This window comes from Schistocerca americana, chromosome 8 (assembly GCF_021461395.2).
Source record: "Schistocerca americana isolate TAMUIC-IGC-003095 chromosome 8, iqSchAmer2.1, whole genome shotgun sequence".
In the NCBI taxonomy this organism is placed as follows: domain Eukaryota; kingdom Metazoa; phylum Arthropoda; class Insecta; order Orthoptera; family Acrididae; genus Schistocerca; species Schistocerca americana.
In genome coordinates this window covers 506,223,556-506,237,743 of record NC_060126.1, presented here as the reverse complement: position 1 = coordinate 506,237,743, position 14,188 = coordinate 506,223,556, and the positions used below count along the sequence as shown (strand labels likewise).

General features: G+C 39.5%; 1 protein-coding gene across 1 annotated transcript in view; it reads left to right on the top strand.

Annotated features, from left to right (window-relative positions):
- Positions 1–14,188, top strand: part of LOC124544805 (midasin-like) — a 291,545-nt gene that overhangs the window by 80,994 nt on the left and 196,363 nt on the right. The window contains exons 9-13 of the mRNA XM_047123490.1: positions 276–407; positions 4,051–4,256; positions 8,023–8,137; positions 11,867–12,157; positions 13,942–14,151. Of these exons, the coding sequence (XP_046979446.1) occupies positions 276–407; positions 4,051–4,256; positions 8,023–8,137; positions 11,867–12,157; positions 13,942–14,151 (954 nt within the window). The remainder of the gene's footprint in view (positions 1–275; positions 408–4,050; positions 4,257–8,022; positions 8,138–11,866; positions 12,158–13,941; positions 14,152–14,188) is intronic.

Here is a 14,188-nt window from a genome sequence, read left to right as displayed (position 1 = left end):
CAGAGAACCACTCAATAATTTTCTGAAAGGTATTGTTTACAATTGCCTCAGCTAATTATTGTTTGTTGCATGCGATTACCGCGCATGTATCATTAGCAAAAAGTAATCACACCCAGCAAACAAGAATTAGCTGAGGAAATTGTAAATAATGTCTTTCAGAAAATTATTTAGTTATTCTCTGCAAATGGACTCTCAGTAAATTACATGAGACTTGTATAAAATCTTTTGATAATATTTTCTGGCTTTCTTAATGCAATGGTTTCTTCTTACTACAGGATGGAACAGTACCTGAGATGATCAGATGGCAGTTAGCACACCTGGTGAAGTCTCTGGCATGTAATAATACTACTGTAAAGTCTGCAGAGAGTTTAGTAGAGGTGGTGGATTTAGAAGCAGACACCAGTAAGGTATGAATTGCCCAACTTTTATCCCAAAATGTGTGAAAAATAGTTTTTGTCCCAGAAAATTAAGATTTGTATAGTGGAAATAGATTTAAGATTTATATAGTGGAAATAGATTTCAAAGTGTTCACAAAAACAACACAGATTTCAAAATGCTCACGAAATACAACAGTTCAGTATATCTGTGTTAATGAAATCAGTTGTAGTCACCTTGCTACACCAGCATTCATATTCTGCCTCATTTGCAATAGCACCTCACTGGGCACAGGGAATTCAGGGAAGTGAAGCCACAGATGAAGCAGTTGAGAATGTCTACATACACCATATTGTATCTCAGTGTGCCATCCACATACAAGTTATCAGCTTACTGTCGAGTCACAGGATCACATAAAGTGAGCAAAAAACTGTCTGAGGTTGAGGAATAAGGAGCTGCCTTTAGTTAAGCCAGTTACGTGGCTGTGGAATTCCCCCTCTTCAGCCTGTGTGAGTAGTTACACTGTAATGTCCTCTGGACAGGACACATCCAGGTAGTGCACTGGTTCTGTCTCAAGCAGAGTATGGCATCTGTGGTGTCCATATGTTGTACAACATATCTTAACTAAAGTAAAGTTGTTTTTGAGCTGAAGGTTTATTTGGACACTGCTGTGCGTTACCAGTTGTGGTCCTGTTGGAGGTGGTATGACCTTCCTCTAATTTTGAAATTACTTACCCATTCACTAGGACTACAGTTACAATGTGGACTCTGAACCACAGTGCAGCTTGATATTTTTCACATTTGTGCAAATCCTTGTCAGAGTAGGAAAAAAAAAGGTCAGAATAAACCCTATGACAGTTTGGGAACTGAACTGCAGACATTTGGTTTGGTATTTCGACAGTTATCCACTTGACCACCAAACCACACTATGATATATATCGCTATACCTGGGCAGCAACTAGTCAGTCTGTCATTCACCACTGTGTTCCAGGTGATGATGACACAAGTGTAAGTAGGAGATGTACTGTGTTTTCAGGGTGGCAACGCATCCGTTGTTTATGTTTATGAGTAACCAGCCACATTACATCAGCTTTCGTGTTATTTCTTCCATTTGTATAATTTTGTCAAATGTACCTTCTTAAAATATATCTAAAAACAAAGAGTTTGGGCAGAGATGTCAGTCTGGCGGAAGAGACTTCGAGTCTCTTCCGCCTCGACTGACATCTCTGCCCAAACTCTTTGCCTTTTAATATGTCTGCTTGTGTCTGTATATGTGTGGATGGATATGTGTGTGTGTGCGAGTGTATACCCATCCTTTTTTCCCCCTAAGGTAAGTCTTTCCACTCCCGGGATTGGAATGACTCCTTACCCTCTCCTTTAAAACCCACATCCTTTCGTCTTTCCCTCTCCTTCCCTCTTTCCTGACGAAGCAACCGTTGGTTGTGAAAGCTAGAATTTTGTGTGTATATTTGTGTTTGTTTGTGTGTCTATCGACGTGCCAGCGCTTTTGTTTGGTAAGTCACATCATCTTTGTTTTTAGATATATTTTTCCCACGTGGAATGTTTCCCTCTATTATATTCGTACCTTCTTAAAATGTAGACATCTCACAGTGTTAGTTTCTATATGCAACAGAGCTAACTTGCGTGCCACAGTGGAGTGTAGAGTGAGTGAATGAGCTTTCAACGAAGGTTGTATGTTATCAGTTTTAAAGATTTCAATTGTTTAAGGAGCGAAGGTAACAACTGACTATATACTAGTGGCTCCAAGTCATTGAAAGGCACATTAGCGAGACTAAGAACTTTGCTATCCTCTCCTTTGACCTCCCGTCCACTAATAACTGTGCTGCTGAGCACCTTAAAAACTGGAGTTTTCACGATCGTTCACAATTTTGTGTTGCGTTGAGGTATGTCTTGCACAGTTTTTAGTGAAGGCATTCAGTCGTGAGGGATGTTGGCAGTCGACCACCCACTCACATTCGTGGGCAGTCTGATTGCTGCAAGAACCTCACAGGCACTTCTAATTTTTTGCTTGTGTCCCATCACTTGTGGACACACCTGTTAAGTGACTCTTCAGAGAACATTTATTTATTCAAGTCAGAAGCAAATGCAACACACGATAATTACCATTAAAGAAAAAAAAGAGAAAAAAAATTATTAAGCTACACTACCATTGCTCAAAATCTTGCAACATCAGTTGCGCTCGGAGTCTCGAGCAGAAGAGCAGCATACGGGACATAGTTGACAGACCAGTGGGTGTTCTGTGGTGTGTTGTCCTCCTCTGTCACAGTTGGTTGTATCCACAAGGAAGTGCTATTTCTGGAGGTTACTTCTGGCTCTTCCAACTCCAGTCCAAAGGCGGGTGAGTGACTCCCGTAGAAGATTATTAACAAAATTGTTGAGTATGCCATATAAAAACAATATTTATAATGCTTACACCTCTGGACACAAAATTATGGACTGTGCTCAGAAAACATCATTTGATCAAAAGTATCCAGGAAACCGTCCGCTGCTCGTGGTCTCGCGGTAGCGTTCTCGCTTCCCGAGCACGGGGTCCCGGGTTCGATTCCCGGCGGGGTCAGGAATTTTTCCTACCTCGAGATGACTGGGTGTTGTTGTGTCATATCTTCATCATCATCATTCATTCCCATTACGGTCGGAGGAAGGCAATGGCAAACCACCTCAACTAGGACCTTGCCTAGTAAAGCGGTGCGGGTCTCCCGCATAGTTGCCCTACGCTCTGTAAAGAAGCATGGGACTTCATTTCCATTTTTTTTTCATCCAGGAAACCACTAGTGGACATTATTATGGGGTGTGCCCACCCTTCATCTTTATGGCAGCTTGAACTCTGCTGGAGACCTTTCAGTGAGGTGTCTGAATGTCTTTGGAGGAGTGGCAGCCTGTTCTTCCTCAAGAACCAAACCCAGAGAAGACAATGGCGTTGGATACTAGGATGTAGTGCAAAGTCAGCATTCTAACTCATCAGGTGTTTGGCTTGTGAGACTCTGGGCAGGCTGGTCCATTTCAGGAATGTTACTGTCCACAAACCATTGCCTCACAAATATTGATTTATGAAAGGATGTATTGTCATCCTGATACAGTTGGTGATCGTGTTCAAACTGTTCCTCTATTGTACATTAAAATGTGTTCATATCCTTCCACATTATAACAACAAAAAGTACCCCCAGAGCAAAAGGCCGCCCCCACCCCTCTCCTCCACCCCCTGTGCCCCCGTACTTCACTGTTGGCACTACACATGATGGCAGGTAATGTTTTCCAGGCATTTGCCAAACCCAAACATTAAATATCAGAAGTAATGTTGAAGTGAAGATTATTCTACTTTGAAAACTTTCACTAAATTGCTGAGAATGGGGTAACAAAATAGATGTTTCTTACATATTTTAAAGTGTAGCAGGATATTCACATAATCCAGATTTGCACTGTATTGTTGTGGATCTAAACAGTTTTTATATAGTATTTTTTGTTCTTGTTAAAGGTCAAAAGCAACCTCAGAGTCATAGCATTTTATGTGAAGTTGTCCAGGTCACCAAGTGGCATATCATGCAATGAACAGTTATACTGTCTAATTTCCATTTCAGTTTATTTTGTATTAATTTGAATAATGACACTTTTGAAATGATTAATTGTTGAAGTTTGATTGTGTTCCATTCTTCTCAGATAACTTCTTGTCTGCCACATTACTCTCTGTTGGCCTTACATAGTTGGAGACTGGTGGAAAAGGCATTTGGCATTGGTGCAAATGGAGACATGCTGCAAAATGTTTCACTCAGTGATTATAAGGAGCACTGCATCAGACTGGAGATGTTGCGTGCATTTTTATGGAAAAATGCCATTGCACTTGACAGCAGTTACCTTGATATTGTGTGAGTATCCAACTACAGTGCATTCCGCTTCACTTCCTAATAAGGCTCTAAAATTCTAAACTAGTGTCAGAAGTACATCTCTCATAAGAAATGCTGATCTTTTCCCATTGAGGCTGCGTGCCTCTTAAATATATGTTGTGAATTGTCTGTTGTTTCAGTTAAATTGGGTACCATTTTCTTTGTGAAACGTGAAATCTTAATGAATACAGTTAGTTGTATTAAGTTTTATAACCAGGTCTTTTTTCCCCAACCCAAAAATTATAAAAACTAATGATTGGTGTGATATTTAGTGATCATATTCCATTAATTATGCCACTCAGAAAAAAAGCAACAGGAAATGTCTTGTGATGGTGCCGAATGGTTAGTCCTGCTGAGTTGCTCTTCTATACAGTATCCCATCAAGCAAACCAGTTGCTTTTTTACCTGCGATTGTGCATACTTTAGGTATACACAACTCTGTTTAAAAGAATAGCTTGATGTAGTTATAGGGTGAGCTGTGCACATCTGCTTTCGTGCCTCACAGCTAATTGGCTGAAAATAATAACCAGTAGTTGTGGTCCTGCAGCTAAATAGTCTATGCATTCGCTAGAATTGTGACTTAATAAAATACACAGAAATATAAAAAAAGAGATAAATAAATAATTTAACGAAAGAGGGTTCTGTTGTAACATCTGTAATTGATGTAGATGATGGAGAATTATATTGAGAAATGTTTATTCAAGAAAGGATATCCCAAATAAATGGAAAATGCCTGTGCAATAATTAAATATAATATAGACCGAAACTCTCTTCTAAACTGCAGTTAAGTAACATTGAGAACATTATGAGAATGGTAGCAAAATCCACAAACTAGATAGTTAAAAAAGATACGTGAAAACTAAGTCCATTTCATAATCACAGTACATGAAATATTCATCAGTTCAAAATAGTTCAGAGTTCAAGATGATGATTCACAAATTGAGGCACATGATACAAATAATAGTAATGGATAATCCAGGATAGAATGTAACAATAGTATGAAAAGGAAAGTTGCCACTCACCATATAGCGGAGGTGCTGAGTCGCACAAAAAAAAAAAAGACTGTCACGTATAAAGCTTTCGGCCAGTGAGGCCTTTGTCAAAAATAGACCCCCCCCCCCCCCCCCCACACACACACACACACACACACACCACTGAGTGTGGGGTTCAGTTGCCGGAGACTGCAGAGAGAGAGAGAGAGAGAGAGAGAGAGAGAGAGAGAGAGAGAGAGAGAGAGAGAGTGTGTGTGTGTGTGTGTGTGTGTGTGTGTGTGTGTGTGTGTGTGTGTGTGTGTATTTTTGATGAAGGCTTACTGGTGGAAAGCTTTATTTTGACATAGTCTTTTTGTTGTGCCTATCTGCAACTCACCTTTCTGCTGTATGGTGAGTGGCAACTTTCCTTTTCATAATGAAGAATAGTAACTCATACTCTGTCTATCGTCAGTTCTGTGATACAGGCAGAAAGAATTAAAGTTGTACTCTGGAGCACATTTAGACCTTTTGAAATATAAAGTCCCATCAGAATAAAAAAACTCCTCCATGATCGAATACCACTTGTTACCACATGGAAGCCTGCCTCCTTCCAGAACTAATGTAAAATTGTCCAGAATCGTTCCCTTGAGCTCTTCACTTGAAAAAGTCCCAGTCTTCACTTTACCTCTACTGTCTGCTTTCCCATCAGCTGCTGAAGACAATTCCCACAAAAAATACAGCATAACTAAGCTTTACAGATTTGTTTTGAGTCAACAAGATCACTTCCCAGACAAAATTAATATGTTAAATCAATATTTAAATAAAGTATAGTTATAAATATTTGGTCAAATTGAGATCATTCACAATAATTACAAAAAAAGGGTTGTTCGTAACTAATAGGCTAGTATTCATGTGCATTTGCACCCACGTTACATGACAACAAATTGTTTAAACAATTATTTATGCCTTCTTGACAGAATCATCTTTATTTCTCTTTTCTAGTGTAGCACCCACTAACACGTGTGATTGACCACTTGTAAAATAGCACAGTTTTGTAATAGCACTTGCAATCAACATTTAAGTAAAGTTACTAGCCAAATAGTAACCTGCTCATTACATAAAAACACAAGTATAACAATATGTGACTTATTCATGCTGTATTCGTTTGCAGTGTAGTTGTGGAGAATATGACATTCTGATAAACATTTTTCTAGTAAAAAAGGTATAAAATATTTCATAAATTAACAAATAAAATAGATACACATGAATGGCTTTCTGGGATGATATCTATCATACTACATATAGTTTCTAGAAATTGCACGAGACATTTCAAAGTTGTTAATTCAGAGATTCCTTGTGAAAATGTTTATTTGTTTTGAATATTAACATTTGTAATTTTAAAGATATTGAAATATTGGTGAATCCTTGGATGTGCCTCATTTTCTGAGATCGCAGATGTATTCATATTTGGTTTAATATTCTTTTGTAAACTATTATAGACTCCTAAAGAGCTAAAAGAAGCCATCTTTCAGCTTGTCTGACACCCCGCAGTTTTTAGAGCATTGTCTCCTGCATAAAGGCCATACGAACAACAGCCATCCAAATTCCCAGCTTTGGGATTTACACATTTCTGGTGACACTGCTCGTCCTTGCACCTGGCTCACCTGCGGCAGCCGCTGTGTCCCGCCGAGACGAGACACATTCTCTGCCCTGGGGCCAGCCAGCTTTCAGCTACACAAGCAAATTCACCTCCCCTTATACCAGTTGTAAGCAACTGATTAGCTTGCCTACATATGCGTAATGTTAAAATATGTAAAGTGTACGTTTGTGCAGTTGGCATGAGTGCTAAGTTATTGGTATAGAACCGTCTTCGATTATGAACGTTTTTGTGAAATGCTTGTACACTGCAAATTTTATCTTCACTTTTTATTTCTTATTAAATAGTGTTGATATGGACATGCTGTCTCACAGGTATTGGTAATTAAAAAAAAAAAATTGCTGTACTTTTGAGGCAAGGAAATTGCTGCTTCCATTAGACTTGTAAATATCAGTAAGCTGACAACAATATGGACAAAATATTGAAATGAAAACAAAAAGAATAAGGAAAGTTGTTAAATGTCACCTTGAAACTTTGGACAAGAGAAATATATAATATTATAGGTGGGATAGAATACACAGGACAAAATAATTTCCGGGAAATTCTATTCCTTCGTTTTTAATTACTGCCAATTACTTGTTTGGGCATGGCATATTCGAATTTGACTATTATATTAGTCTCGTACCTATTAGCAGTGCTGCATTTTACCATCTACTAACTAGTAACATAATGCAGTATCATAGCTAAGATATTGTCGGCCAATGAGTTCCAAATTTTATCTGTTGGTGTAGCCAACTTCTTTTGATACTTAAAAAACTAAGTTTCAACATTCCTTCTTCTGACCCTCGTTTTATTGATTATGGCACTTTATTTCTGATGAATTCATTGCTAATGGGGCATTTGTAACTTGACTGCAATATGAAGGGGAGAGAGGGCCGAAGAAATAAAAACAGAGTGATGCAGAAGATTTCAGTAAATCTGGCCATAATTTTGTCAGCTGAGAATAAGCATGGCATAGCTCAAGATCTTTGCATATATTTAGTTTGATGCTAATGACCCACTCTTTTGTATTATAAGCTAACTTAACTTGTATACTTTTGAGAAATTTCTTTTTTATGCTTAACATGCCTCTTGGTTTTTGCTTTCTGTTAGCTTACTGACATTTTGTTTTCAACTATAGGTATTATGACGCTTTAGCTTGTAAAGGAACATTCAGCTGGTTCCTAGATGCCCTGATACATTCAGTGCCAAGCTCAAATAGTCTGCTTACCAGCAGTCTTTCTATTAGTGAAAAGGTTCGTATACTCCATTATTGAAGTGAACAGTATTTTTTAGAATTGATACTTTATGCCATAAAAAAATTCTGCCTCCTTATTTTTTTAATAATTATTGTATCTTGTAGAGCAATATTTTGCATTGTTTTATATTTATTTACTTTCGTTTGACGTCACAAAGCCATTTTTAGAGTTACAGCAACTATTTCATTTTGTAAGTGAGCACAGTAAATGCAGATGGTTTGCTGACAGATACACTGTATATACAGGATGTATAAACTTTTAAGTCACAGTACAATGGTACAATGTAGAATAATAGTTCCTGACTTAATATTTGCAGTGAAATAAAAGTAAATAAAAGTAAAGTGAAATAAAAGTAAAGTGAAATAAAAGTAAAGTGAAAAATAAACGTAAAGTGAAATAAAAGTAAATGATCTGAAGGCTGACCGATCCATCGTCATTCTTCCGGCGGACAAGGGTTCCACAGCTGTGGTACTTGATCGTCGGGAGTATGTGGCTAAGGGACTGCGTCAGCTTTCAGACAACACTACTTACAAAGTTTGCCAAGGTAATCCCATTCCTGATGTCCAGGCGGAGCTTCAAGGAATCATCAGAACCTTAGGCCCCCTACAAAACCTTTCATCTGACTCCATCAACCTCCTGACCCCACCAACACACCGCACCCCTACCTTCTACTTTCTTCCTAAAATTCACAAACTCAATCATCACGGCCGTCCCATTGTAGCTGGTTACCAAGCCCCCACAGAACGTATCTCTGCCTAAGTAGATCAACACCTTCAACCCATTACATGCAGTCTCCCATCCTTCATCAAAGACACCAACCACTTTCTCGAATGCCTGGAATCCTTACCCACTCTGTTACCCCCGGAAACCATCCTTGTAACCATTGATCCCACTTCCTTATACACAAATATTCCGCACGTCCAGGGCCTCGCTGCGATGGAGCACTTCCTTTCAAGCCGATCACCTGCCACCCTACCTAAAACCTCTTTCCTCATTACCTTAGCCAGCTTCATCCTGACCCACAACTTCTCCACTTTCGAAGGCCAGACATACCAACAATTAAAGGGAACAGCCATGGCTACCAGGATGGCCCCCTCGTACGCCAACCTATTCATGGGTCGCTTAGAGGAAGCCTTCTTGGTTACCCAGGCCTGCCAACCCAAAGTTTGGTACAGATTTAGTGATGACATTTTCATGATCTGGACTCACAGTGAAGAAGAACTCCAGAATTTCCTCTCCAACCTCAACTCCTTTGGTTCCATCAGATTCACTTGGTCGTACTCCAAATCCTATGCCACTTTCCTTGACATTGACCTCCACCTGTCCAATGGCCAGCTTCACACGTCCGTCCACATCAAACCCACCAACAAGCAACAGTACCTCCATTATGACAGCTGCCACCCATTCCACATCAAACGGTCCCTTCCCTACAGCCTAGGTCTTCGTGGAAAACGAATCTGCTCCAGTCCGGAATCCCTGAAGCATTACACCAACAACCTGAAAACAGCTTTCGCATCCCGCATCTACCCTCCCGACCTGCTACAGAAGCAAATAACCAGAGTCACTTCCTCATCTCCTCAAACCCAGAACCTCCCACAGAAGAACCCCAAAAGCACCCCACTTGTGACAGGATACTTTCCGGGACTGGATCGGATTCTGAATGTGGCTCTCCAGCAGGGATACGACTTCCTCAAATCCTGCCCTGAAATGAGTTCCATCCTTCACGAAATATTCCCCACTCCACCAAGAGTGTCTTTCCGCCGTCCACCTAACCTTCGTAACCTCTTAGTTCATCCCTATGAAATCCCCAAACCACCTTCCCTACCCTCTGGCTCCTACCCTTGTAACCGCCCCCGGTGTAAAACCTGTCCCATGCACCCTCCCACCACCACTTACTCCAGTCCTGTAACCCGGAAGGTGTACACGATCAAAGGCAGAGCCACGTGTGAAAGCACCCACGTGATTTACCAACTGACCTACCTACACTGTGACGCATTCTATGTGGGAATGGCCAGCAACAAACTGTCCATTCGCATGAATGGACACAGGCAGACAGTGTTTGTTGGTAATGAGGATCACCCTGTGGCTAAACATGCCTTGGTGCACGGCCAGCACATCTTGGCACAGTGTTACACCGTCCGGGTTATCTGGATACTTCCCACTAACACCAACCTGTCAGAACTTCGGAGATGGGAACTTGCCCTTCAGTATATCCTCTCTTCTCGTTATCCGCCAGGCCTCAATCTCCGCTAATTTCTAATTTCAATTTGCTGCCTCTCATACCTCATCTGTCTTTCAACAACATCTTTGCCTCTGTACTTCCGCCTCGACTGATATCTCTGCCCAAACTCTTTGCCTTTACAAATGTCTGCTTGTGTCTGTGTATGTGCGGATGGATATGTGTGTGTATGCAAGTGTATACCTGTCCTTTTTTCCCCCTAAGGTAAGTCTTTCCGCTCCCGGGATTGGAATGACTCCTTACCCTCTCCCTTAAAACCCACATCCTTTCGTCTTTCCCTCTCCTTCCCTCTTTCCTGACAAAGCAACTGTTGCTTGCAAAAGCTTGAATTTTGTGTGTATGTTTGTGTTTGTTTGTGTGTCTATCGACCTGCTAGCACTTTCGTTTGGTAAGTCACATAATCTTTGTTTTTAGATATAAATAATTCATTAGTTATAGCCAGACTTAATTACTAACATAATTATCTTAATTTCAGATATATTTTGTTCTATTCAAGGATGAATATGTACCATAAATTATTCACAGTAATTAAGGCTAAGTGCACTTGCTTGTACTTTTCATTGTTACATGTATGCTTCAGTAACACTGATCAGAAGTATTATGAAAAGGATAGATTGCTACTCACCAGAAAGTTGACACGTTGAGTTACAGACAGGTACAGCAGAAAGACCATTACACATTTAAGCTTTCGACCAAAGCCTTCTTAAAAAAAACACACACACACACACACACACACACACACACACACACACACAGTGACCCAAGCACGTGACCTCTATCACCAGCCGGTCCAGACATAATCTCTGTGTTTCTGTCCAGAGTGGCATGAGAAACAGCAGCAAGTTAATGACTATCCTAAATTACTATAAACATACTTGTTGTCAGCCAAGGGCAACCATCGTATTGGTAGATACAGGTTCCTGATAAAAGTCAAATCCTGTACCTGATTGAACAAACATTAATCATTCTATAAATCAGATCAGTTGCTACTACTCAATGAATATCTTAATAAATTCCTGTAATGAATTTAGTAGCAAAAGAATTTCCTAAGAAGTTGGATTTGCAGAGATCTGAAAAACTGTCATCTGTCTAATTACATTTGTGTGATACTGTTGCCCTTTATGATTAATTCAAAATATCTAGTTACAGCACTTCTGAAATGCAGTAATATTTGATTTGATTTTATGTCTGTGGTGAGATATTTCATGGCCATTGCAAAACCAGATCTTTAGTGGCTAGAAAACCCAACATATTTTTGCTTGCTTTAATAGTTGTGCTTCGGTATTTCTTTATTTATCAAATAAATTTTGCAGTAATTTTGTGTACAAAATGTATGGGAAATATATAAAAAGAAAAGAAGAGAAAAAAAAAAAAAAAACTAGCATCCAGGTGACTATAAATTGATCAATATTAAGTTTAACTCTGACTGTAAAACATGGAAGAAAGTAAGTCAGACTTGATAATATTTATTGGTTTTTTCATTCCAGATTGATACCGCAAGAAAGTTTCTGAGGATTGCCGAGCCTCATAGAAATTATACAAACAACCTGAATGGATGTCTTTCTCTTTGTGAGTCTTTTGAAGACATAGTGCAGTTTCACGAACAATTGCAGCAGGAACTCAGTCGCGGAAAATCTACTGTGCAGATCAGAATCACTGCAATGGCAAGCCAACTTTGGTTTGCAATGGGCCAATTTCAGATGTCAATATTTACTCATCTCGGTCTTGTCGATCCTGTTAGGAAGAGGACGATGAAGTTGTCCTATGCCAAGGAAGAGGTATTATGTGTGGTAGTATTTTTGAATACATTTAACTCAATTTTTGTGTCTGTTCATTTAAAATAAAAAAATTGGAAGGAGGAAAGTTGCCATCATTGGCACGATGAGAGTAGGCGGGCGGGGATGGGCAAACAGCTGACGTGCAAGCAGTCTTGCAGCTGGGCTGCAGCACACGCAGCCGTAGTCAGTTTGCTGAGCTCGGATGGCTGGTGGTGGCCAAGCGGGTTGTGCATGTGCAGAAAGTGTGCAGTCAAACTTTCTGGTGGCTTGCCTACACCAACTGCATTTGCCCGCAGGCGAGCTGGAGAGTGTTGGTGGATGCCCGTGCCCGATGGGTCGGCATTGGAACAGCCTGGTCTGGAGCTGAGCATTAGGACAGAGGAGAGCAGGTGTGCTGAGGACTTAGTTCCTGAGTTGTAATTTTTTATGTATTTTTTTTTTTTGTGTGTGTGTGTGTGTGTGTGTGTGTGTGTGTGTGTGTGTGTGTAAGATTGATACACGGTATACTTTTATGCATTGAGTCAGGATGACAACTCTAGTTTCATGTGTAATACCTTGGAAAGTGACCTGATCATCTTTGTCAAGTGCTGTGATTGATGATATTGTGTGTACTTGCCACCTGGGCTCAGACACTGTGAACAAAAATGATTAGGTTGTCAGAATGTTGGAGAGTCTCTTAACATTGTTTCAGGCACAACTTCCTTCAAATTAAATATGCAGCCATTTTACCTTCACTCGTGTCATAATAGTGCTGTTATGAACAGTTTATTAGTAACTTAATGGGGGGAAATGCTCCAATATTCAGTAAATAATATTTGCCTAATGTTAGAGGAGTTAAATACAGGAAGAATACTTACAATTCATAACAGTTAATTTATTGTATGTATGAAACCTATAACTGCAAATATTTTTTTTAGTTTCTTCTTCAAAAATAATTCTAGTAATATGGACTGATCTGTGTCTATTTTCACAAATTTGTATCATGGACTTTTAAACATTTGACATGATATTGAATGGAAAATATTTCTCAGTAACTGGGAAGACTATTTTGTTGTGCTGTCTTTTCGCCTTTCTTCATGTCATGAACCTCTTTGCAACCACACCCAGAATCAATGGAACAAATCAGACAGAGTGTCAGGCCATGTATCACACTAGACAGTTTCCTGCTTTCCTAGGATGTGTCTTCATATTCTACTGGTATATTTACGTTGGCTTTAAGGATTGTAGTGACCATTTACAGCTGTCAGCATTTATAGCAATCACTCTAGAGACCAGCCGGAAATTTAGTTCTACCTCCCTTTGTGACTTTTGTTTTCTGTGCTCCTTGTGTTCTTGCAAAGATATGAAATACAAGAAGAGCTTTACCTCCAAAATTGTTGACAACTTGGTCACTATGTTATGTAACCTTTTTTTTCCCGTCCCATTAGGTAGTTGAGCAATGGTTTTCACCATCGTCTTTTGCAGATCAAGAATATTTTAGTCAGGACACCGCTTGTATTTCATTGAGCACACATTTAAAAGTGTCATCTTAGTTCTGTGTTAGTAAATACTACTGTATGATATCTAGGGAGATGAAGATAAAACCTATTAGTTCACATGTGAAAACAAACATTGTTTATGTGAATTTATAAGGGCTCTGATTGTCCAGAAACTGAGTGATGCATTTTTATTGTTTCTGATTTTGATTGCACAAAAGTTGTCATCCACATTGTCCATTTGTAATATTCTTATGAAAGAGAAATGTTTTTACTCTTATTTGAACATTGTAAAATCTTTGTCTGCAGTTGGAGTTTGTCGAACGTCTTCTCAAAGCGTTTGAGGTAACAGCAAGACTACAGAGCCGAAACTGGGAAGTTATTCCAGATGCTGAGGTGCCACCCTTCATTCGTACCTTAAGGCTTCTTAAGGCAATGTTGAACGAAAAATGCACGAAACTTGAACAACAAATATCCACCAGGCCACAGAATGCTAAGCCTTTCACACTTCTCAGGAAGGTATGACTAAAATGTACTGCATTAGTTGAGACTTTTT